At 51.1% G+C, this 24,371-nt stretch overlaps 8 protein-coding genes across 8 annotated transcripts; 5 read left to right on the forward strand and 3 right to left on the reverse strand.

Annotated features, from left to right (window-relative positions):
* Positions 1-475: 475 nt before the first annotated feature.
* On the reverse strand, positions 476-1,564 carry TRIVIDRAFT_110575 (uncharacterized protein; the record flags this gene model as incomplete). The annotated part of the gene is made up of 2 exons (XM_014101270.1): positions 476-1,287; positions 1,377-1,564. The coding sequence occupies 2 exons, from the start codon at positions 1,453-1,455 to the stop codon at positions 602-604; spliced, it is 765 nt and encodes a 254-aa protein (XP_013956745.1).
* Positions 1,565-1,956: 392 nt separating this feature from the next.
* On the forward strand, positions 1,957-3,048 carry TRIVIDRAFT_28468 (uncharacterized protein; the record flags this gene model as incomplete). Its single annotated transcript, XM_014101271.1, has 2 exons — positions 1,957-2,209; positions 2,357-3,048. 2 exons carry the CDS (start codon positions 1,957-1,959, stop codon positions 3,046-3,048), a joined length of 945 nt encoding a protein of 314 aa, XP_013956746.1.
* A 1,496-nt stretch (positions 3,049-4,544) lies between these two features.
* TRIVIDRAFT_28754 (uncharacterized protein) lies at positions 4,545-7,399 on the forward strand (the record flags this gene model as incomplete). The annotated part of the gene is made up of 10 exons (XM_014101272.1): positions 4,545-4,653; positions 4,718-4,748; positions 4,813-4,878; positions 4,939-5,181; positions 5,243-5,372; positions 5,433-5,523; positions 5,585-5,772; positions 5,849-6,092; positions 6,149-6,219; positions 6,284-7,399. 10 exons carry the CDS (start codon positions 4,545-4,547, stop codon positions 7,397-7,399), a joined length of 2,289 nt encoding a protein of 762 aa, XP_013956747.1.
* Positions 7,400-8,525: 1,126 nt separating this feature from the next.
* On the forward strand, positions 8,526-11,290 carry TRIVIDRAFT_179853 (uncharacterized protein; the record flags this gene model as incomplete). The annotated part of the gene is made up of 5 exons (XM_014101273.1): positions 8,526-8,587; positions 8,724-8,803; positions 8,915-8,947; positions 9,574-9,918; positions 10,011-11,290. 5 exons carry the CDS (start codon positions 8,526-8,528, stop codon positions 11,021-11,023), a joined length of 1,533 nt encoding a protein of 510 aa, XP_013956748.1.
* An 893-nt stretch (positions 11,291-12,183) lies between these two features.
* On the forward strand, positions 12,184-13,250 carry TRIVIDRAFT_7824 (uncharacterized protein; the record flags this gene model as incomplete). Its single annotated transcript, XM_014100855.1, has 3 exons — positions 12,184-12,488; positions 12,791-12,938; positions 13,017-13,250. Coding segments are annotated over 3 exons (687 nt in total), but the record flags the coding sequence as incomplete, so codon positions are not given.
* Positions 13,251-13,893: 643 nt separating this feature from the next.
* TRIVIDRAFT_71317 (uncharacterized protein) lies at positions 13,894-15,528 on the reverse strand (the record flags this gene model as incomplete). Its single annotated transcript, XM_014101274.1, has 4 exons — positions 13,894-14,614; positions 14,688-14,780; positions 14,904-14,978; positions 15,221-15,528. The coding sequence occupies 4 exons, from the start codon at positions 15,246-15,248 to the stop codon at positions 14,466-14,468; spliced, it is 345 nt and encodes a 114-aa protein (XP_013956749.1).
* A 3,664-nt stretch (positions 15,529-19,192) lies between these two features.
* TRIVIDRAFT_191285 (uncharacterized protein) lies at positions 19,193-20,956 on the forward strand (the record flags this gene model as incomplete). Its single annotated transcript, XM_014101275.1, has 2 exons — positions 19,193-19,444; positions 19,607-20,956. 2 exons carry the CDS (start codon positions 19,193-19,195, stop codon positions 20,954-20,956), a joined length of 1,602 nt encoding a protein of 533 aa, XP_013956750.1.
* A 178-nt stretch (positions 20,957-21,134) lies between these two features.
* Positions 21,135-22,720, reverse strand: TRIVIDRAFT_60613 (uncharacterized protein; the record flags this gene model as incomplete). Its single annotated transcript, XM_014101276.1, has 3 exons — positions 21,135-21,405; positions 21,628-22,109; positions 22,484-22,720. 3 exons carry the CDS (start codon positions 22,718-22,720, stop codon positions 21,135-21,137), a joined length of 990 nt encoding a protein of 329 aa, XP_013956751.1.
* Between the last annotated feature and the right edge of the window lie 1,651 nt (positions 22,721-24,371).

Below are 24,371 nucleotides of genomic sequence, written 5' to 3' on the forward strand. Positions count from 1 at the left end.
CGTTTTAAGGGCAAACATAAACTACCCTGCCGACTGATTGTTGGCAGCTGCAGTGGGAGTTCAGAAGTGACGGTCGTGAGGACCTCGGTGGAGCTGGATCATAGTGTTTGGACACCCATATTGTTTGGTCGAGAACATCTTGCTTGAGAACATACCGATCGAAGCACGAGCGCCTTGTCGTCTTGAGAATACCTTGTTTGCTGGAGATCATCCTACTGGAAAGGTTGAGAACCCCTTAATTAAACGGGAACGGCATCAATTTGTTTGCTCAAGGACGCTTGGCTCAAACAAACTGCCCAAAAGGAGACGGCAAAACAATTCAGACAATGGCACTTTGATCGACCATGAATACAGTATGGTTTGACCAAAAACAGCTTGTTTGCTTGAGAACAGCTTGCTTTACCCGATCACCTTGTTCAAATGAGACTGCCCAAATTGACCTTAGGTAGCTAGACGGATTGTAGGCAGCCAGACTAAGTAACTTTGTCTTGTTCGATCATGCTACCTGGCTTCGCAGCTCTGCTTGGCAATGAAATCAATTGTTCTTTCGTACACATTGGATCAATCAGTTGGTTGAGAGCCCAGTCTATATGCTGGCTTTTTACCACTGAATCTTCTCACCCTTCCTGTTCTTCAGCTCTCCCTCTTGTGTCCCTTGTGCTGTACGTGATTCTTCTGCTCCATTTGTCGCCCACACTCTCTCGATGCAGAGCTCAAAGGGTCCTTCCACGCGATCCGTCAGTCCAATGCCAACGCTATGGACTCTTTGTCTTAGAAGCTCCGTCTGTGGTTCGACAACGAAACCATGGTTTGTGCGTACAAAGTCATTCCACCGAATCAGAATCGTTTCCCATTGCCCAGGGCGCTTTGCGAATAGCCGATGCTGATGCAAATCTGTCGGCTCAACACTCTCGGTCTGTACATTGACGTAATACGCCCTGCCATCAGATTTGATCCTCAATGCGAGATATGTGTAAGGGTCAATATCCCAAACAGAGCGGCCAAAGACTGTGGGCGGCTGATCTGGCGTCCGGAATGCGGCGTAGCCTGTTCGCTGGATTGTTGGGCGATCTGGCGGTAGAGAGGTTGAGATGTGGCCGTAGAAGCGTGCGTGAGGCGAGGAGGACGAGGGCGAGGGCGAGGAAGAGACAAAATCGAAATGGCTAGTGGAAGAGCCGCCGATCAGTTGGTCGGACATGACAATGCAGTTGCTCACGGAATCGGAGCTGTGGAAGTCGTAGAGCTCGCGGGGTCCGGAGGGGCCTTTGACGGCGTCGAGGTTCCAGGCTGACGAACGTGAATGTTAGTGAATCCGAAGGCGTTTGATGAGTCCGATTACCAGGATATGCGATATCAGAGAGTATGATGCCACTCACCTATGCTGGAGCGCCTCTTGAGCTCGTCAAAGCTCCGCGCAAGGAAGCTCTTTGCGAGAAGAGACTGTGTGGCTCTCATGATGGGCAAACAGGAGTATTGGTGGCGATAACAGCGGACGAGCCAATCGGCTCACCTAAAGTTGAGCAACATGAGAGACTCTCCGTTGTGAAGCACGCAGCAGAGGAGCTCGAATGCTTCAGCCCTGCATCCGATCGCGAGAGGCAGCGATGCGCAGCGTTTTGGAGTTGAAAGAAAGATCATGTAGAGGCTAGAGATTCACACGGGGCAGACCGGTGTGGATTTGGAAATTAGGTGAGAAGGTTGGAAGGTCAGACATTTTCACACCCCGCACAGGGTGTTCAGCTCTAGTCTTCGGATTATTTGTTAATCCGCCGATTTTTATCTTATTGCAGAAGTTCAACACCACGGCCAGCTTTTTGGCGATTGCGGCTTGGTGGGATGATGACGATGTGCGTGTGTTAATAATCGGTTATAATTTCTTTGGGGAAAAGCAGAAGAAATCTTTTTCGCTATTTTCCTTTTCCGCTTCAAGCCACCGCCATGTCTCGCGCTCCCGCAATGTGCTCAATCGCAGCACCGGCCATTCGTTATGGCACTGCGAATAATCTTCCCAGATGCGCCGCCAGGCCGTTGGCCGCGCAGATATTCCGGCAATATGCGACGCAGCCATCGAGGAGCAGGACAATGAGAGAGATGGACCGTGCAGCTCGGGCGGGCTCCAGCAGGATGACCAAAGAACAGAGCATCTCGCAGCTGCAGAAAATGGCAAACGCCGAGTACTTTAAGGATGGAGGGGGCCCGCTGTTTCCAGGTTCGCATTTGCTCTCAACCCTTCTACCTGTTGTCTCTTTTCTTCCTTAATTTGGCGTGATGGAAACGATCGGTATCATATCATGTCTCTATCTTGACAAGCTGTGGAGTTGAATGCGCTCTGGCTAACGTAAAGCCCATCCGTTAGGCACATTCGTATCCCTCCCACTCTCTCGCCTACCACTGAACCCCGCGGATTTTGCGCAGTATCAATGGAACAGATTAAGGCATTGGGTGATCGAAACCGTTTCCTTGCTCAACTTTAAGCTGAAATCCATGCCAAACTGGACGACTCGACCGCAGTGGAAAGCCCGGCGTGGTAAGATTGCGCCCACGGCTAAGGCTCTGTACCAGGAAGTGCTGGAGGCTTTTGCCGCCGGGGATAAAGCAACTCTGGAGAGAATCTGCGTCAACGACTTTGCAAAGAAACTCATTGCGGCGATAGACCGCCGAAATCCTCGAGAGCGAGTTCACTTCGAGGTTACCAAGTACAACAGCCCGCTCTTCTATCCCAAGCGAACAGCCCACCAGATCCACCAGATCAACATGTATGACAAGAATCTCATGACTGAACAAGCTGTTGTTGCCATTTCATCTACCCAACAAGTATCCCGGTATGATGCGTCTACAGGAGAAACGATTCCCGGCAGCGTCAAGATCCAAGACAAGGTGGAGTATGTAGTGCTCTCAAGACAGGTCAACGCAGTCACATTCGAATCAGACACGTGGAGAGTGTGGGGAACAACAGCTCCTACGACCTTGGAGGCATACCTGGAAGAGAAGGAAGCCATTGACAAGGAGCAAGCAAGACGTGCCGGATGGAAGCCAGCGTCCAAGTAGATGCTTAGGTTTCTATGTGGCAAAGCAAACAAATTGAGGGAGTACATGCTATCGACAGATGGGGTGCTATGCACTGTATTGCAGGCGTTTGCGTGTAACGATGCTGACGCAGAGCGAGTTGAAAATTGTAAAGTAAGAAAAAGGAACCGAGAAGGTTAATGTATTAGTACAGTTAAAGAGTTACGGCGGCAGAGCGGTATATACATATGTAGAGCATCTTGGTATAGGTAGGTAGGTACTAGTATAGGTAGTATACAATTAAACAGTTTAAATCCTTTTGCCCATTGGCTGGAAGCTTGGATGAACTCGATTGTACATGTAGCTTTTCAGTCGAGCGTCTTGTATGAGTAACCAACACCACTCAGTTGCAATGCATTGCCTGTAGATTCCAAGCAAAGTACCTAGCATTGAATCACGGCATTCTGAAAGTCCTTGCGTACCTATATAATGGTAGGATATACCCCGAGTAAAATTGTTTCAACAGCTGCTTGTCTGACAGGGGAGCAAGACCTTTTTTTCCTCACAGGTACTAACCTCGAGGTTGGAAGTCTTGGTTTCCAAGGCTCGGTTATCCACAGTCTGGGCATAGCATTCACTCTTGGATCCTACACAGCAGTATAAGTATGTAAACTCCGCGCATTTCATTAACTAGGTACCTCGTACAACGACGTTGATTTACTTGTAGTCTCTGTGCCAATTCCACGTTCTCTTTATTTCACCTTTTTGCATGTTGATGCTATCACTTTCGGCAGCTCTACTCAGGGGCTGACAGCTGATCAAAAGAGCCGCCAACTGCAAGCCGTTTTGCTGTCAATTTCCTTCCAGCTGCTGGCACTGCTGTGACTGGGTTTCCGGGCTACCAATCAGTCCATCTCTAATCCATTGATGTTTACCCCCCTCCCCACTTCCCTCCCAATCTTCCATTTTCAACTCCCCAACCATCAACCGCGAATCCAAAGTCCAGAGATTCATCCGGATTTGCGGGCTTTTCATCACCTATTTTCTCTCAAAGGCAGTTCAAATCTGCTCTTCGAAACATTTACTAGCTCTCTCCCCTCCGCATTCATTACTCTCTCTTCCTAGGAGAGCATCCCAGTCGAAGTTTTGTCTGTTGAACTCTGTCAACGCCGGTTTTAGGGCAGTTTTCATCGCATCTGGCATTATCATTTTTCTCACATCTTCTTTTGAGAAAGTAAGCAAGTTGAACCTGGATACATACGAGCTCTCCCCCTCCCCCTCCCCCTCTCTCTCCCCTCTCCTTCTTCTTGTTCTTCTTCCCTTGCACTCTGTCCTCCCATCTCCTCTTCCTACTTTCCAGTCTCGCCCTTCTTTCGCCTGTCTTCTTCCTGGTTCACAATTTTCCCGTCTCTATCTCTCTCGTCATCCATCGCTCCATTCTTCCCCTTCTCGTAATACTACTTCCTCTCTCTTCATTCTCGACTTCCATCTATTGTTCTCTCTCACGAACACTGACACATATCTGCAGAAAAGCAACCATGCCAGCACATTCCTCCCTCCGCCATCCAAAGAAGACACTCATGAAGGCCTCTTCCTTTGATGTCCTCCGCCAACTCTCGTTTGAGCAGGAGAATATCTTTAACCACAGTATGCAACACGCAAGAGCTTCCCGTTTCCTTTCCTTCTTCATAGTCACTAAAAAATTGCACAGGCCCAAGCACCTTGCCAAAGCAGGATACCACGTCAGTCATAGCCAAACCTTTGTTTTCCGAAAGAGCTACTTCACTTATTCTAACAACTTCAAAGCCCTAGGCGACCTGCATCATCTGGCAACTTGATTGCCCAGATTGCCAAGTATGGTGAGCATGAAAGGTATACCTCCTTCCCCGGCCTTTTGTCCTTCATGTTCTGTATTAAACTTGTTTTGCCTAGCTCACTTGCCTTTCAAGTTGGAAATACCAGCGGTGACGATGTGTTTACCGATCGGCCAGCGTCAGGAGCAGGATGTAGGGCTTCATCTTCGAAGGAGACTGGCGACAGTGCTGAAGAGAGTTCAACTGGGAGCGAGGAAAAAGCCTCACAGAGAGATGGCAGCTGGTCATTGATTCCTCGTGAGACTATCCAAGTCGATGCACAGAGTATTTATCCGTCGTCAGCCTGCGTATTTGTCGCCAAGTAAGTTGCTCCCGAAAAGCATAGACCAAACTTCAAGCGTTTGCTAATTAATGCTCCCAAGTCTAACTCAAGCCTTTGACGATCGGAGACTAGAAATCGAAGTCACCAAGTACTTCTCGCAATTTGGAACTGTTTTTGTCAAAATCCGTCGGGATAGTCATCAGATGCCGTTTGCTTTTTGTCAGTTCACGGTGAGCACTGATAAAATGTCTAGATACACAAGCACATATTCTTTGCTAACTCAATTGTAGTGCGATGCCGATGCCGAGAATGCTGGAAAGCACGGAAACGGGGCAATGATACTCGGTCGCCCTTGTCGCGTCGAGAAGGCCACTGCTCATTGTAATAATATCACTCCTCTTCAGTCAGACTGATATGTTGAACTAACTGCGATCTTTCATAGCGTGCTTTGTTGTCTACAAGCTATCTGGAGCTGAGACGACTAGACAAGAAGCTATCGACCTTCTTGGTGTACTGGGACCAATATCTGAAGTATATCCGCTGGATCTTAACAAGCAGAAGACGGAGAAGTTCCCGCCTGCCATGGTTGTTCACTACAAACGTTATGACTCTTCGAGATCTGTAACAAAGGTCTGCAATGTCTGCTCACTACTTTTTTAACTTGAAGTTATCATATTTGAGCTAACTTCTGCTTCTATGATTATAGACTTTCGAAGGACACCCCGTTTTCCGTGTCGACGCATACGACCCCAAGGCTGAGATTCGGCAGCAGCATAAGAAAAGCGATCAGCAGAGCTATGTACAATACGAGAAGGACCGCCGATCGGCATATTTTGGTAATTTGCCCTTGAAGATGACTGCGGATGTTCTGAAGTCTCTAGCGAGCCAGTGTGGCAAGGTGCTCTGCGCTGAGGTTGCCACCAAAGAAGTTCCTCAAGTTGGTGGCAGAAGTGAGTTTACACCTGGATATTTATCTATCATGAGCTGGATTAATGATTGAACTTAGCTGTCACAACGTGCTTTGGCTTTGTCGAATTTGTTCGGCCCGATTCTATCGACGATGCCATCATGACTTATGTGAGTTGACTCCACAGCTTGACACATGTCCTGCTGAGTGGTCATCACTAACACTCCCAAATAGCACCGAAAGTCTATCGATGGTCACATCATCAAGGTTGAGAGGAAGCGCACACGAACGTTCAATGGGCCGTCTTACGGTACAAATACCTCTCAGCGAGTATCATTTGCTGGTATGCCGTCAACTTGGCATGGCGATAGAGGGAGTATGGGCAATAGCAATGGCAATGGCAATCGGATCATAAATGCTCACACTTTCATTCCTCCTGGTACAATGTTACCGGCGACAAATCTTCCAACCAGAGTTAACAATCAGGAGGATTGTACGGTCTCTCCTACGAAGGCAGATAGATCCCATCCACTTCCTCGAATGAACGACAAACAGCAAACCCAGTTCACCGCGACCGTGCCAACACTTAACGAAGAAAGCTGTGGTACATCTGTCCGCTTCCCAAATACCCTCAAGTATATCTCCCCTGGCCAATCAATGGTGTTTGGCCGCGTCGAGGAGAGTGAGCTTGGAAAAGCGGTGGAAGGCCGTTACCCCGCTGAGAACAAAGAGGAAATGAGTGAGGAGAAGTTAGCTAATAACATCGAGGCCAAAGAAGAGGAAAGAGGACTGAAGTCTGCGTCAAAGAGTATTGAAACCGCAGACAAGCAAGAGTTCATTTCGCATGGCAGCCACAAAAACAAATTAAACGAGAGTCTCTGCGATTTCAAGGATGTCGAATCGATCAATAACACGACAAAAGATGACCCCAAAAAACCGGAAACTCCCACCAAGTCTCCGACAAAGACTGCTGTCAGGCCTTCTCCAGCATATGGTGCCGAGTCGGCAGCAACCTGCTTTTATCCCATCATTCATCCTTATCCCTACTCGCCTTATGGATTTCATCCAATCCAATCACTCATGGCTAACCCCATGACACCTCAGGGTGGATCTATTATGTATAACTCGTTCTCACATGCGTACTACAGCCCCCCGCCATATTCAGACATGTATGCCATGTATCCGATGGTGCAACAGTATCCAAGTGCTGCTGTAGAAACGCCTACTCGCGCTTCTGCATCATCCCATGGCGGCAGAAATCAACAGCAAGAGTCCCGAACCGAGACATATGCCATATCCCCAAAGTCTGGTGAAAAGACTGATGAAGAGGGCAAAGGAAAAGCTCACTGAAATAGGAGCTCATCAACAGAGCTGTGGTCACTTGAAGCTCATCAACGATTCATGCGTTTCTTTGAGTGTTCCATTGCTTGTTCTTCATTTCTTATATTTGTGTTCTAGTTTTTTTTTTTTTTTTTTAAATCATATTTGCACACTTTCGTGCATTTTCTTCTTTCCTCATCAGGATTCAAACACTTTCAGTTTTCTTTGTATCTTCTTACGCAAAAATATGTTCCCAGGAACAACTACTTGAAGAATTTCATTTCTTTATAGGTTTCAGTTTCTAATTTTGATCTCTATCTACGTAGTTGTCTACTTGACAGTCTACAATATCAGCAGCAGCTATTTCATTTCTTTAGGTAATCTAGACACGTGAGATGAGAAATAAGGATGCTGTTCTACGGTCTTTAGAGAAGATTGATACAATTCATGCCATTATTCTACTTTTGCAGCTTCGCATGTGGGGGAAAAAGTGAGAGAGAGGAGAGGGCGGGAGATAGAAGTGATTTTACGAGGTAATTGAAGATTAACCCACCAACCGATATGTGAGAGATTCACATCTCACGTGTTTTTGGCAGTCAATTATTAGAGGTCTAGAGAGGATTACAGCGGTATTTTTAGTACTCATGAGCTGCAGGCTACTCCATCCTGCTCGCCTATTACCGCACTCTCCACGAAAGAAAATGCATTGCCGTATGTCAAGGCCAACAAAGAGTAACCGTAACAAGAATCTTTCTAGACCCAACCCCAGACTACTCAAGAAAAATACATTTTTTCAGCCAAGAGAAAGTAGTAGTAGTGCCAATACAGTGTAACAATAGCCCTTGCCTGCTTTCTGCTTATCTAGAACGGCGCTGGGATCCGCCATAAAAAACGCGAAGAAAAACTGGCGATAGTCACCCACTAAGCCAAAGATGGGCTGACCTGGACCTGGACCAGGCCTGTAAAAAGCACGCAAAGTTTTCTTGTTAATTCATTTCCCCCCGGGGTCTTAATTCTCGTCGCCTCAACAATTCCCACCTCCCCCTCTCAACCTTAATTCGACACCTCCAGATATTTGCTTTTTTATTGGCAAATCGCAGGCGCGCACTCTGAACAACCAAATCGTCAGCATAACCTGATTTCTTTGCGCTCAAACATGGGCCAACCGTCTTTTGCGGCGTCAAACGCCATCATCTATGTGACCTATGGCTTCTTCCTGTGCGTAAACTTGGTCTTTTCACTTGCATCGCGCTCCCTCTGTCTGCTATTTTGGAAGAACAGAGAGAGGTGAAAGAAGCAAAAGAAAGAAACAAAAAATACACAATTCTTGAAGCTAACATGAACGGATATGCAGCATCCTGGGCACAGGCATTGCCTGGAGAATGAGAAAGCAGCCCAACACGGACTTTCTCTCCGGCAACAGGACACAGACTGGTCAGAATACGCAAAAAATGACGCCCACTTCCTCTGGCGCTCATCTCTATTCAGCTCTCTTTCCCCCACTCTACCCATGGTCTGAAACTAACATTTCTGTGTTGCTCGCAGCTTGGCCACTGGCCTTCAACTTCATCGCCTCTGGTGAGTCGAGAACGAGAGCAATTTTCTTTGCTCCGTGAAATTTTGTCGCAGACAGAGACATGTCTACGGAGCGGTAGCAGCAACGTCAACTACAGCGCCTTGATCGCGTTTAGGTCAAGCAATTAATACTCCAGAAAGGCCCTGTGGCCGAATTTCGCTGCATTTTCCCCCGGAACAAGTCGAAAATTACAGCAACTCGCGGAAATAGATGCCTGTATCCAGGAGGCTGAATAGGTTCGTAACCCACAAAAGCAATCTTCGTCTTCTCCCCTCTCTCCCCTGCGATGCGTCTCTCTCATTCTGCTACTAACCAAGGGAACTTTCGGGGGGTTTCAATTCTCGTGCCTTTACGGGTAGAGAAAATGAGGAAGAAAGACGTCCATCGCTGGGGACAAAGAGGGGGGAGAGGATGCGGCTCACTACGGGCGCCGAGTTGAAGCAGCTTGCGAGATCCAACCCGAGGCAGATGCTGCCGGAGGGAGATGTTGCAGCTGCGGCAACGAAGCTGAGATTGTACCGTGAATACTCGATCAAGTTAATGCTTGCGTGGGAAACGTGCTGCCGCTCCAGATCCCCTTCCTTGTACCCTTATCCGTTCTAGATTTGTGTCATGCTGACTGCCGCAGCCTTGGGATCCGGTATCCTGTTTTCGTACCCGGAGCTCGCAACTATCGCGGGTGTTCAGGGTGTCGTCGTTTACGCGTTGGCGTCGGCGCTGCCCCTGCTTATTTTCGCCTATCTTGGCCCCATGATTCGTCGCAAGTGTCCTGATGGATTCGTCTTGACGGAGTGGACGCGCAACCGATATGGCACCGTTGCTATGCTGTACTTGAGCTTCATGACGCTCGTGACCTTGTTCCTTTACATGGTTGCGGAGCTGTCGGCCGTCGGACAAGTTGTCAACGCTCTGACCGGTCTCGATGGGCTTCCGGTGATTATTGTGGAGTGTGTGGTTACAACCATATACACCTGTAAGTGTAGTTTGGTTCATCAGAGGTGGGGACCTGGCTAACATCTATACGCGTACCAGCTCTGGGTGGATTCCGAATCTCGTTTCTTACAGATGTGATCCAAGGAGCCATGGTCGTTGGCCTCATCATCATTGCCACCATCACCATTGGCGTCAAGGCCGAGATTAACCGCGATCTCATCGACTCTTCGGGCCTCACCAAGGCCAGTCTTGTGGGCTGGCAGCTGGTCTACATTCTTCCCGTTGCCGTCCTGACCAACGACTTCTTCCTCTCCAACTTCTGGCTGCGTACCTTTTCATCTAAGACGGACAAGGACTTGTGGGTCGGCATTTCTGTTGCAACGGTGGCAGTGCTGTGTATCCTCACCTTGGTTGGTGCCACGGGTCTCATTGCTGCGTGGACAGGTGCTTGGCCAGGAGATTCCGATATTGATGGATCTCTCGCTTTCTTTGCTCTGCTGGAGCAGCTGCCGAGCTGGGTCGTGGGCATTGTTCTGGTCATGGTTGTTAGTCTGAGTGTCTCTGCCTTTGACTCTCTGCAGTCAGCCATGATCTCATCGGCGTCCAACGACTTGTTCCGCAACAAGCTGAACATCTGGATCATTCGTGTGCTTGTTGTCCTCGTTATCATCCCTACTGTGGTGATTGCGCTCAAGGCCCCGTCCATCTTGCAAATCTTCCTCATCAGCGATCTCGCGTCAGCGGCTACTATCCCTGTGCTATGCCTCGGATTGTTCGACACGTTTTACTGGTGGCGCGGATTTGAGGTCGTCGTGGGAGGACTGGGCGGCATCCTGACCGTCTTCATCTACGGCGCCATCTACTACGGCGACGCAAAGAGCGGCGGCGAGCTGATTCTGCTTGAGCAGGGCCTCTATGCGGGCGACTGGGGTGCTTTTGGCGCCTTTGTGGCTGCGCCTGTGGGAGGCATCATCTGGGGCTTCATTGCTTTGGCGCTGAGGCTGTCGGTCCAGTTCACTCAGGCCAAGATGCGAGGCGAGCGTTTCGATGGTCTTGATCGCCCATTGGCGACGAGTGAGGTGGAGGAGGATGACGCTCAGCTTGTGACTGAGATTTCGACTACTGTTGCCGGCAAGTTCTTCTAAGAGCTGCTAGTAGACTGTTAGCGAGGGGCTGCCTCTCTTCTTCTTGTCTTGTTGGATATGAGCAATTAAGAAGAAGAAGGGATTAGGGGTAGTCTTGTCTTGGATAAGTAGAAGTTGGAAGATGGAAGATGAAAGATGAAAGATGGTTTGGCATTGGTGTGGTGTTGCAGTAGTAATAAGCAGTACTTACAGAGCAATCTGTGGCTACTGCAGTAATATTGGGGCTTTAGGAAGTATTGAGTCGTAATAATAAGTCGAAAGTGGCTATACTGTACTTACTGCAGACGGTTCCTATGCATGATAATCCTCCGTCATCAACGGCACATGACCTCGTTTGCATGTCGCCTTGCCCATCCTCTGCTGCAAAGAAATGCAAAGGAATGAAGTTCGAGCGAGATGGAACATGGATTCGATTGGCTGTGGCCCCCCCAAAGGAGAGGGACATGGAGGCGGAAGCAGCCGCATCAGCCTAACCCAGCCCGCTAAAGAACCCCTCCACGTAGCGCCCAATTGGGAGGGCTAGCTCCCTGGCCGCGAAAATCTACAGGCGACGCCGACGCTACAGCCTTGAAGGATCCCCCCTAATCGAATCGATCTGGAGCTGCCACCTCTTCATAACGACCAGATTCGCTGCACTGCATTAGCCGCACTTGCATCATCGAGCCGAGCCTCGCGCAGACCGTCCAAAACATCTTTCAGGCTTTTCTCTTCTGTACATTTCTGTATATGCCTACTCAACTTCGCTCAGCCTCACCTCTCCAAGAAGACAAACAGAACAGCAACAAATCTTTCTTTCCTTCCTTCTTTTCACCCCCTCATGGCATAAACCAACGCCGCTCTCCTCTCTCCAATTGGTGATGGCAAAGGCGACAACACCTCCTCCAAGCTACGAGGCCGTGTCCGCCGCTCCTCCTCCTCCTCCCCTCTCCGTCGCGACGCCGGGCTTCTCGAAGCGCCGTCCCGCCTCTTCTCCCTCGTCGCCGACCACGTCCAGATCCTGGCCATCGTCCGGCCCCTGGTCCTCGCCGTCCAAGTCTTGGTCCTCGTCGTCATGCCCGCCTCCGCCCGCGCCCGTCCTGCGGCGCAACGTCTCGTCCTCTAGCCTCTCTGCCGGAAGACCTCCCAACCTAATACCTCTGACCAATGGCCCTCTGATCGCGCCCTTGACCTCGACCGCGTCCTTGTCGGCCGCTGATCGCCCCCGGTCCGGCTCCGTCACCGAAAAGCCTCCCATACCGTCCATGCTGCAGCCCCGCGTCGCCGTCGTCCTCAACGTGCCTCAGCCATGGCATCCCTGGCTCTTTGCCCTACGCCTGTGCTCGATCCTGCCGGCTCTGTGGTGGGGGCTGCCCTCGCTGCTACGCCTGCTGCTGCACTTTTTGCCAGGACCGCCTGATCAGTTCCTGCTCGTCAAGCAAATTGCCATCTCGGGCAGCAATATGGATGCTATCCAGGCGTCCCTCTTGTCCTCGTGCTCGCGAGAGGAGGGCGAAGCGGCAGCGGCAGCAACGGCAGCAGTCTTGGCGGCACCCTACGCCATTACCGAGACAGCCTTGGCTACAATATGGGTGCGTATTATATGATTCCGTTGAGTACTCTCCAGCTCCAAGCTGTCAGAAAACTAACTGGGCACTCTTGGGGATTCTAGTGCTTTGCTTGTGGCTACCTCGCTTTCTTCTTCACCGACTGCCTCATGTCTCGATGGTATGCTTTTCCCTCCCCTTGTCCAATTACTCCCCAAACTAACGCTCAGCTTCCTTGACCTAGGCTCATCAACTATACCCCTCATGCCACCTTGGTGCGCCTCTTGTCTATCAACGCCGTCAATGCCTACCTTACCCTCACCGTGCTGTCCCTTACCGGCGGCTTCCAAGACCCGCGACTGCTTCTCCCGGGCTGGGTCAGCATAGCAACTGTAAGAACAAGCCTCATCTCCCAGCTCCAAATCCGGAAGCTCCAAAGTTTGCATAGCTAACAAGCTTCGTCTACATAGTCCCTCACCATATGCTACCACGTCACGCACCAAAAAATCAACATTCGAAAAGAAACAATCACCTCGGTCAACGTCTTCTCCATAGCCAGCTACATCACTATGATTGTGTTGTTAGCTCATATGCAGTGGTACCAGACCGACTACCCCACCATGCCCATCGTATCGAAGGGCAGCCGTCTCTGGCAAAACGGCAAGCGTCTCGTAGCCAACATCAAGGCGCTGATTAACGAACACGCCCAACAATGAACGAACCAACAATATGTTATGAAGAAAAGATAAATACGAGGAGGGGGTGTTGCAAGTCAAGGAACAAAGGAACAAAGAGAAGGTACAAACAAAGGGAAGGCATGATGAGGAGACAGAAAGAAAAAGGGACACGAAATGATTGTTTGGACAGAGTCGGATATACCAGCGTCTTTTCAACGGTTCTCTTTGCGACGACTTCAAAGTTTGAGAGTTTTGTTTGGGGGAGTTTCCTTTTTTTTTCCCTGTCACCTCAGTTTTGGGTTCATTCTGGCAAATACAGGCGTTGATGTGTTGGACAAGGCAGTTTTCTTTGAGTTCCTGATTATTTTACCAATGTTTTCGTCTGCTGTACCGATAGAGATACTTTTCCCCCACCAATATTTACAGTTTGGTTTACCGGGCGTTGGTTTTAAATCCTGGACATAAGGCATCTTATTCCCATACTTTTTCCATACTACCATGTTGGTTACCTACAATGACGTTGTGGGAGATGTGTTTCTCTCCCCTCTCCCTGCCCCTCTCTTGCTCTGTTTGGAGAGTCTACCTAGTCTCTTTCTTCTCGTAAAGAGCCCAAGATATTCACAGCCACAGCCACATTCACAGTCACATTCTTTAGGTAATTGATGCAGATACAGCGGCATTCGTCGCACCACACTTTCTTGGCATTATTTCTATCTTCCCTAGACTACGGCTAAGCCCGTCCGACATTTAGACCCGAACGCAAGGGGAGTAATAAAATGGCCAGTTGAAGAATAGCGACAGACTGACAGGGCCAGTTTCCTTGGCCCGTAGCCTAGACCCTTTGGTCAAAACGTAAAAAAAAAGAAAAAAAGAAGCTAACTTGGGCTACTGTGCCGCAGCGCAGCAGAAGTAGGTGCGTAAGTTATGCTAATAGTAAAGCTGCCTCTCTCAACCCCGTCCTATCAATGGCGTCCGGCCGGCCAAACCTTCTAACAACGCTGCTACCCGCACGCCGGTGGATTATGCCGGGGTAAGGCCTTCATCGCGTGAGACCGCTTGAGGCCTCTCCAAAAGAAGATATGGGCGCAAAGCGGTTTCGACTAGACGATGGAGGTAGCGGTAGGCGTCTGTGTGAGATTCACAGGCTGCTCGAACAGCCCCATTCCGACACGCTCATCACCAGCATGCTGTGAAGCCAAGTCGCTGGAAGGGCGGCGGGGGCGGCGGCGCGAAGAGGACGATTTAGGCACCGTGAACGGTGATGTTGTCGGGGTTGAGACCGAGACCGCTCTTCTTGTCAACGAGGAAATCCAAGACCTTCTTGCGTTGGTCGCCCTGGAGCTGGATCACCTCGCCGGCCTTTTCATCATTGACCTTGTTGCCATTGCAAGCTGTAGTGAAAAGAAGGTCAGCTTACAGGTCGCGGGATTGGGGGCGCAATGGAAGAGACGCGGCACAACATACCGAATTCCTTCCTGAAGAAGGTGAGAATCTTGCCGGGGTCAAACTTAGCAGGAAGACCAGTGACCGTGGTCAAAGACTTGCGACCATTTCGCTCTGTGGCAGGATATTAGCAACTGTTGGGAGGATGGATGGGTTGTGGGTTGACCATCGCCGTCGCAGGCGCAACCGGATGTAGGCCAAGCTCGATGGATGGCGTAAAGACAGGAGAGAACCTACGTTGAATACGAATATGGATGTGGTTCTCGACCTTTTTGATATCACCGGTGTCGTCGTCGGCTTCGGCGAAGGGGTCTGCAGTAGACAAGCGACGGTCAGCAAGATGAATCAAAATCGATGCAGATGGCAGTGGTGTTTAGGACAGGCATCTAGGGAGGTGCAAGACTTGTCGCGATGCATGAGCGCGCGTTGCGACCCATCGAGGGTATCGCACACGACAAAGCTGCCCAACCCCAAAACAAAGCAATGCGGAAAGGCGCGAGCGAAACAAGGCAAGACAAAAACAACAACACAAACACAAACAGGGCAAAACGTACCGAAGGACTTGAGATTTTCGATGGACATAAACTCGGATGTTCCGGGGTTTCTCGTGGGAAAAAAGGAAAGTTGGGGGGACGAGATTGATGGACCGGCGGCGGCGAAAGGCGACGGTCTCTGAGGTGTTTTGGTTTTTGGTGATGCGGGACAGAGAAAGTTTCGGCGGGGAGAGGGGCTGAGCGCCTTTTGTAGGTGGATTTTTTTTTTTTTGTTTGCAGTGGACTCGATGAGTTTTTGTTGTCAAAATGCGCTGGCGCAAAGGAGAAAGGTTGGGCTGGCGACTGGTGAGGTGATGACCGAAGAAATTTAGAGTCAGGTGAAGTTTGAAGAGGCAAAAGGGGGGAGAATCGAAGGGAAAAGATTGGTTGAGATTTGATGCACAAAGAAGGTGGGCGAAAAAGGGTGGGGGAAGGAGAAGCCAAGGGAGAAGGTTCCCTTACAGCAAGAGGCAAAGTGGGCGGTACCTGGCAGTTTGCGGGTGGCCACGGCAGAAGGGCAGGTACCCGGTACTTGTTACGTGGTGGTGACTGTTAGGGCGGCAGGTGGCCAAGAGAGAGGCTGACCCTTGGCCCCGCTCAGGCGGTGGGCGGAAAGCCTTGGAAACGAGGCGAGGAGCGGCGGCGGGCTCCAGTGCGGAGAGTCTAGTGGGCAAACAGGGTGGATGTTGAGCCCTACAGCGGGCAGCCAGCAGCGGTCCATACAGTATTATCGCGGGAGTTGGAGCTGGCAGTTGCAGATAAGGTGTCTGGTCCAGTGCTGTTCTGCTGCAAGTATTGACCTGGATTTGTTTTGATTGTACCAATTCAAGTAATGGAGGACGTGCAGATATACTTCACTGTTCTCCGTAATTTCACATGGAACGTCAACTGTCATCAATACGAATACACACACTGTAGCACAGCACAGCACAAAGCACAGCACGCAAATCAGCACCTAATGGGCGCCACTACAGCACCACCCCGCCACAAGGCCCAAATGACTGACGGGACTTGACACTGACACACGGGCAAATGCACACCGCCATGTCGCACTGTCTGTCTCAGCCATGTACGCAGAATTACGAGGGCCATTGCCACACAGGTGAATTGGATTGGGCTGCGCTGGGCTGGGGGCTGGCAACTGGGTCGGGCCTCCCGTGAGATGAGGTTGGTCTGCCAGCCTGTCTGTCACTGGGCAAAGTAAAAAAAAGGAGAAGCCGATGCGTCCAAGTCGTGTCGCACATGGCATATACAGTGAATACCTTGGATACAGTGCAGTGCAGTAAGCGCCAGTCATTTGCCCTGCAGATAATGTAACAACCTTCAGCCGGGCTGGTTGATTGTTGCGTCAACAGGAATGCAGACAGTACAAAAGACGCTCTCGAGTGACTCCAGGTCCTCATTGCTCCGATAAGAATCCACAAGCTGGGGGCTGTCGGGACGAGAATAATCCGACGGTTTATCTGTTCTTTACGTAAGCCAAGACCATCACAAGCCAAATGTCCGAGTCCTAGCTCCATGAATTGTTAGCTGGGCAGAAAGACAGCAGACGGATGAATGAGTCAAAGCGCATGTTTTAATTCTCACTCAGCACAGCACAGCAAAGCAAAGCATCGTCGCCGCCCAACCACGCAGCACCAGCACCGCTTATCGCTGTCCTGTCCTGTCCTGGCTGGCAATGACAAGTCACATCTGCATGCCCGACACCGCCCAAAAAAACATGCGTCGTTATTGGGTGGTTGCCAATAAAAGGAGAAAAAAGGGGGCTGTTTCGATGTTCGTACAGGGTAGCCCAGCCTGACACAAAAAGGTGACATGGCGCTCGCAGGAGTTGTGCGCCACGCAGCTTGTAACGCCGCCCCCTCTTGCTCGTCAAGTAAATTGTCGTGTCCGTTCGTAATGCGACAAGACGAGTTTCTCGATTATCGTCGGAATAAATCGGTTTCGAACGGTTTCACGAGGAGCGCAATGGGCAGGTATCGATAATGATAACAGACATCGTTCGCATCAGTAGTACTCCGTAGTTGAACCCGTAATAGTACAAGTAGCTCGCCTTGCGCCACGAGGTTCGCTGTCTGAGCCAGTCACGGCCAATAAACGTGGCGTCTCGCCGTGTCTGAGCGCGCTCGAAGCCTTTCCAACCCCACAGTTGGAAGCCATTTCGCAGGGCCGTTCCCCGGACAGGAGCTTGGACAGCGCCGCGAGTATGTGTGTAGCAGCAGTAAAAGTTCCACAACTCGAAACTCGGGTTGTCTGGCTGCCAGCTTATTATATATAGGCGAAATGAATTAAACCATCCGTATTATACAGTAGCGCTTCTCAACGGGCACAACCCAAATCTGCAATCGACTGACCGTGACCATTCCTCATTCAACCATCTTCCATCTTCATTCGCCTCCTTCCTGTCACATCGCCCTCAAATGGCATGATATGATCTGCTCGATACCCATCCTTTTGCATTTTCCTCATGGCGGCTTCTCTTCCGACTGGCAAAAGAACCTCGCCAAAGGGTGTCATTCAAGCACATTGCATGGTCAAGCGAGAAGAAACCACCACCGAAAGCCAATCCTACTGGTAAACATGATTCAGCCCCCGACATGAAATCGACTGGCATCACACAGCGGAAGCACATCCGGTTGGCAGTTGTCGACAACATCCCTTCACCGGGGAAGCGTTCCTGAAGCATGGATTCGATCGAATCCCTGAATTTCTCATGCACCGGAACAGCTTCCGGTAGAATCCTTGAATTTCTCATGCACCGGGACTGAATCCGATAGGCAACCTTTGACGAGGATTCATTCAGATGGTTGCTCGGACGCAGATGCTCTGCATCCGGAATGCACCCCTCTCAACTTCCATCCGGGGAAGCGTTCCTGAACATGGATTTGATCGAATCCTTGAATTTCTCATGCACCGGAACTTGATCCGGTCGAATCCCTGAATTTCTCATGCACCGGAACTTGACCCGGTAGAATCCTTGAATTTCTCATGCACCGGGACTGGATCCGATTTGCAACTTTTGACGAGGATTCATTCAAAGTGGTTGCTCGGACGCAGATGCTCTGCATCCGGACGCACCCTCTCACTTCCATCCGCGTATTTTCGTTTTTCTCATGCACCGGAAGCACTCCCGATTGGGAAAAAGCAGGTTGGCGATGGGGTCGTTGTCAGGGATTCCATCATCCTCGGGGAAGCGCCATCCTTGTATCCGGAGGGCCAAGAGTTGTGCTCAACCATGTATGTAGAGTTGCAGTGGTGTTGAAGATGAGCTAAAGAAAAGCCACTCAATAGCGCTGTAAGAAATTCGGCCCTAGTCCGTCTGGATGGAGCATTCCAACAATCGTCTTGAGTAGTCCGTACTCGTATCGGCAACAGCCAAGTGACAGTTGTGATGGAATCAAGAGTCTGGAGTTTAGACTACAATACAGAGTCTTGAATGAGCCAACAAAGCCAGAAAAGAAGCGCCTGCAACAAAATGTCTGTGTTACATCAATCCTTCTTTGATTCGAGAGTGGGTTCAGGCACGCCGCAAGCTGCCAATTCTGGACACAGACCCCATTTCCCCGTAGTTATCGATTAAGGAAGAAAAAAACGAACCAGGTCCGTCCACACTCCAAAATAGGAGCAGACAAGCTCAAGCTCAAACCCAATCTGATAGACCCCCTGATCCGCGATTCTCCTTGTCCGTAACAAGGAAAGAAGGAATCCAGATCGACACCCAAATCCGGTCTTGTCCAAACAAGGCGCGGTGCAGATTGAGGGGCTCACCATCAGCCTTGGAGGGGTCGCTGAAGAAAAAATCCTGATCCGTCCCGTCCCATGCAGCCCTAAGCTTATTCCCGTCCACAGTCGGTTTTGCGATATTGATTACACGAGAATCCCTTTTCCGAGGCACAGCAGTCATCTTCAGCCCAATCAGGGAGCTTAGATGCGGATGCGGATGCAGATGCAGATACAGGCACAGATACACAATAGACTCGTCATTCAGCTGCCATGAAGTTTCAGCCCCAAGAGATCCCCCTGGGGTCGCCGCCTTTCTTTCAAGATGAGGCCAACCGGACTTGGGTGCCCCTATACAGCCATCCCTGCTCCTTTGGGCCCGACATCTTTGTGGACAAGATGATGAATCTCATCAAGAATCCAAACCTCAACTCGAGCTGGCTGTTCCGGGCCGACATTCTGTACGACCAGGCCAAGACGACTAGCAACACCAACAGCATCAGCAGCAGTAGTGCCACCGCCGATGCCACCACTAGTAGTAATACTAATGTCGTTGATGCCGATGCCGATGCTAATGCTCATGCTAATGCTAATCTCACTGCTGCCGCTGAGGGCGAAGCACCCGAGCATCACGAGACCCAGCCGCCATCTCGGCATGAGTCCGACGCGCGCCCCATCGCCGTCGAGATCCGCGGCATGACCCTTGAGCGCACCCTCGTCCGCAGACTCATCCCCAGAAACGAGCGGAGAGACAAGCCCCTGGAGCAGACATGCTCCTTTTTCACGACCAAGAGACCCCAAGATGGAGACGACATAAATTCCGCGGCACCTGCGTCCGGATCTGAATCTGGATCTGGATCTGGATCCGAACCCAGATCTCCGTCTCCATCCACGCTCGTCATATATATGCCCCATTCGTCCTCCGCAGGCAGTCTCCCGTTCTACCATCCCAAGGTCCAGGGTATCGCACATCTTCATCAGTGGGATGAGTCAGGCAAAGGCACCATATCCATTCACTTCCTCCCCTATCCGGAACATCCCTTGAGCGACGCGAGGCTACAGCGAACAGCCTATCATCTTCTCGAAATCATCGACAAGCACGGCCATGGCGTTGCGGAGGGTTATGTGAAGAGAGTCAATCATGATTTGGTCATCCCCCAGGATAGATTTCAGAACCGGTACGCACTTCTCAAGAGCAAGTATGCTCGTCAACTCGTCGACTCATGGGCCGAAAAGACAGACCCGTCCAAGCACGTCTTTGAAGACTTGGGGATAGCCGCTTTTCTGATCGAGCTATGGAGCGACATGTATCCCAAAGAAACTGCTGCCTTCCCGGGCTTCGTCGATATTGGCTGCGGAAACGGCCTGCTGGTCTACCTGCTAACACAGGAGGGCTACTCTGGCTGGGGCTTTGACGCGAGAGAGCGCAAGTCGTGGGCTCAGTACCGAACGGGGGGCCAGGCCTCCCCCTCTGGCTCGTCTCTGGAAGAGCGACTGCTGCTCCCAGCCATCGTCTCAAGAAGCGGTCAGGGGCAAGCCAATGCCAATGCCCAAGGCAAACAAGGCGGCCAAGGCAACCGAAACAACAAACCAGCTGACCCATCCGAGGGCGTCGTACATGATGGAGTCTTCCCGCCGGGCACATTCATCATATCCAACCACGCCGACGAGCTGACGCCCTGGACGCCGATTCTTGCCGCCTGCTCCAGGTGTCCCTTTATCATGATCCCCTGTTGCAGCCACAACCTCACCGGGGACAAGTTCCGTGCACCCCCTCCCCAGGACAAGACCAAAGCCAAGTCGACGTATGCGTCGCTAGTCGACTGGGTTTCCAGGATTGCGCAAGATTGCGGCTGGAAGGTCGAGACCGAGATGCTGCGAATCCCTAGCACCAGAAACACTTGTCTCTTGGGGAGGGCCCGCACGCGAGAGGTGCCAGAGGCCGATGTTGAAACTCTCATCGCAAAGTACGGCGGCACGGGTGGATACTACGAAAACGTGGCCAAGCTCATCAAGTCTGGCCCAAGAGGTCACTAATGGTTGATGGTTGATGGTGATTTTTGCTTCCTCTTGGTTTTGGAATTACTACAGCCCAAGGGGGTCTGCCGTCAAGACTGCCCTTCAGAATTTGGAATACAGGTGCTCTGAACTCAGCACAGAGCGTGAATACATGAACAGAGCGGTTTATGTGACAATGGCAAACTGCTTGTGCCAGCTAATCCAAATCAGGCACCGGCAGGTGGTCAATGAGCTTCGTCTTCAGTCCCAGCCTCTCCATGGCTTCCATAGCGTTGTTGTCTCGCAGCTTCTCAGTCTCCTCTGTGCTCGCCAGGACAAAGTTGTGCCTGAGCAGTAAGGCTCCAACGGGGACGCCGTACTTGGCCGCCGTCTCCTCATCAACCTTGTCCAAGTCTATGACGAGACTCGTCTTGACGCCAAAGACGACGTCGGATGTCTCGTACTTGTCGCCGCGGAGAAAGAGCGTCCTATTGCAACGCGGCACGATATCAGTTCAGCTCCAGCCACTCAGCTCTCGTTGCTATTCTTATGCATTATGCTTAGATGAAGGGCAGGGGGGGAGGGAGGGGAGGGAGGGGAGGGGCAACAGGGACAGGGGACAGGCATGAGATGTGAACCCGGGGCGTGAAGCCAAGCACATGTACTGATACAAACGCATGTATCTGGGAGGGGGAAGTGCGAGTACGTACGTGATCAGGGGATCTAGGCCTTGCTTCTCAAACATGAAGTGCATGTGTGCGGGCCTCCAGCAGTGGCGGTTGAGCTGCCGCAGCAGCTTGCCAACCGGACCATCATCCGGGATGGGGTAACTGACAGGCTTGATGGCCTTGAACCAGAAGCCGCCGTCCACGTCGCTCGTCATGACGCACCGCTCGCTCGGCGAATCTCGGTTTGCATACTGCACGTCGTAGTGGCCTGAGGAATCCGTCTCCCAGATGTCCACCTTGACGCCCGAAATTGGCCGGCCAGACGAGTCGGATACGGTGCATAATGCGAGCATGGGCTCGCCCGCAGCGTCAGAGCTCATGGACGAGCCTATGGGAAGATGCGGCGCATCACCGGTGTGGAAGGGTCCGAGGACGGAGCCTTCCGTGCAATTTGGTGGCTTGGGATGATCAATAGAGTCGACCAGCATCGACAGGCCAAGAATATCGGAGAGGAGGATAAACTCCTGCCCGGAAATGTCAGTCCGGCAAGCCACAACTTGGAAAAAGAAAGACAAGCTTATGAGACAGAATTACGTGTCACTCTAGGTGATAAGACTAGGTCTTGTCATGGACCTGGTACATGGTATTTTGGGGGCCAAGAGCCATGAGGGGCAGAAGGATGCGAGAGGAAGACTTCCCCGAATGCAGGGAGAGGGAAATGGTTAGAAAGATTGGAAAAAGCAAACGAAACAGAAATCAGGCTGGGAGGCGCGCTGCATCCACCTATCCAGTAATAGAACCGTGCAGCTAGCCGAGCAAGACGAAGGATGCACTTGTTTTAATTAAACCGAGCAAAGGAGGAACAAAAGAGACAGGGAGAGAGAAAGAGAAAACACACCTGGCGGACATCGCTGCACATCTGGCCAGTCTTGGTGAGGAACTGGATGGCGGCCATCCATTCGTGCGTGCTGAGGCGTGTTTCCCGCGCAAAGTCGTGCAGATGGGTCACAAGACGCTCCATTAGGTAGTTGAGCCGCGCATCGCTACTCTGCGAATTGATTCGCACCACGTTCTCGGTGATGTTGTCAATGGTGAGGTCGAGCAGAGGAGGGGTGTAGTTAGTTGTGGATGCCATGGTTGAGTTGATGAGTGGAATGAAACCGGGGGGAATGGCAAAGTTACGAGCGCTGTGGTACCGTCGTCTTGTTGTCTCTTGTGCATGAGCAGAGTAATAATACAGCAGAGCCGTACTCGTATGTCAGTTGTCCCTGCAAAAAAAATGCACCCCAATGATGTGATGGTGCCCAAGACGATGCAGCTCCTGTTCGTCCCTCGATGATGTTTAAATAGCCCTCGGAAAGGCATTACTCATGTGCCTCCCATCCTGTGCGAATTATATAGAGTTGCTGACCTCGGGAACAGAGTTCACAGCATGAGTCCCTACTCGTAAGCATTAGGCCAAAATTAAATAATACTCACCCAGCGAGAGAACGAGGCCCCAAAAGCCAAAAGCCCGCTGGTTTGTCATTTTGGCGTCAGCAGCCCAACCCCCCACCTAATACAACCTCGTCTCCTCTCCTCATGGCCGGCCTCTGATCTCATGGCCGACAACTCCAGCTCCAGCATCGCCCCATCTGGGGTTTCAATCGGCTAAGGAGATCGGGCTCCGGCACAAGGAGAAAACAAAGATCTCTCAGGGGCGTGTGGACCAGAAGGATTGACGCTATGACTGTTGGGGACTGAATGCCAGCCGCTCGCATAGCCTGTACGGTATTAGCATGGTTTGCTGCGCTCAACTGCACTGCACTGCACTTTCCAGGCGGCACTCATTTGTTTGTTTTCTTTCTTTTTCTTTCCCCTCTCTTCTGTCTCGCTTTTGATTTGCCTTTGCCCATGCATCCCTACCTGTCTCGCGACTCCGGGGCCACACCTGCTGGGAACATGGCGTCGAGAGGGGAGGAGGATATGGATCGAGCTCGAGTGCTGAATCGCCCTCTCTACCAAAAAAAGGGCTTCGAAGACGGCCTCACTTTGACATGACTAGTACCTGCTGTAGCCCAGCATTAGCACGACCAGATGCCCGTAGACGGGATCCCTTCTTCCTACAGAGTGGGTTCTGGACAGTAGCTCCCGGCAGATCACCTCCTCCCAACTTTACCGCTATTGCTTCGTGCCATGGGCCCCCCCTGTCCATGCGGCTGCAGCGCACGACCGCCTGATAGAAATATCCCTGGTCTCAACTCATGCCCTAGATCGAGCTAACTCAAAAGTGAGGCAGTCAGGTTCGCAAATCGGCGAATGGGACGCGTGCCTCGACCGATCCGTGGTGGAGAAGCCTGTGTTCACTTCCATGCGCCTTCGCCGTCACCGAGATGGAACCATGCATCAAGAGCCTGTTCTTGGAAAAAGAGGCGTTTTGAGGCTTGAAACCTCTGTTCTGGTGAGCTGCTGCGGGTGAAATGAAAAGAGTTAGACCGAGAGAGAAAAGGAAATGAAAGCCGAAAATCATTGCTGAGCTGCTGGACGCAGCATGGACACTGCGTAAGGTGTACGAGATGAGCGAATGAACAGACACATAGACACTCCCCAGCTCTGTCACCTCCGTTTCTCTGTATCCGAATTCGTCCCCATTCTCCCTCACACACACTCTCTCTCTTATGTGTGTATATCCCATCCTCTCTTTTGGGACACACTAGTATAAAGAATCGGATTCTTCCTACAATCTCCGAATGAAAAACCTCCATCTGCCACGGAACTGATCTTCGCTGTCCCTATTTGCTTCATCA

This window comes from Trichoderma virens (assembly GCF_000170995.1).
Source record: "Trichoderma virens Gv29-8 chromosome Unknown TRIVIscaffold_6, whole genome shotgun sequence".
Classification (NCBI taxonomy): Eukaryota; Fungi; Ascomycota; class Sordariomycetes; order Hypocreales; family Hypocreaceae; genus Trichoderma; species Trichoderma virens.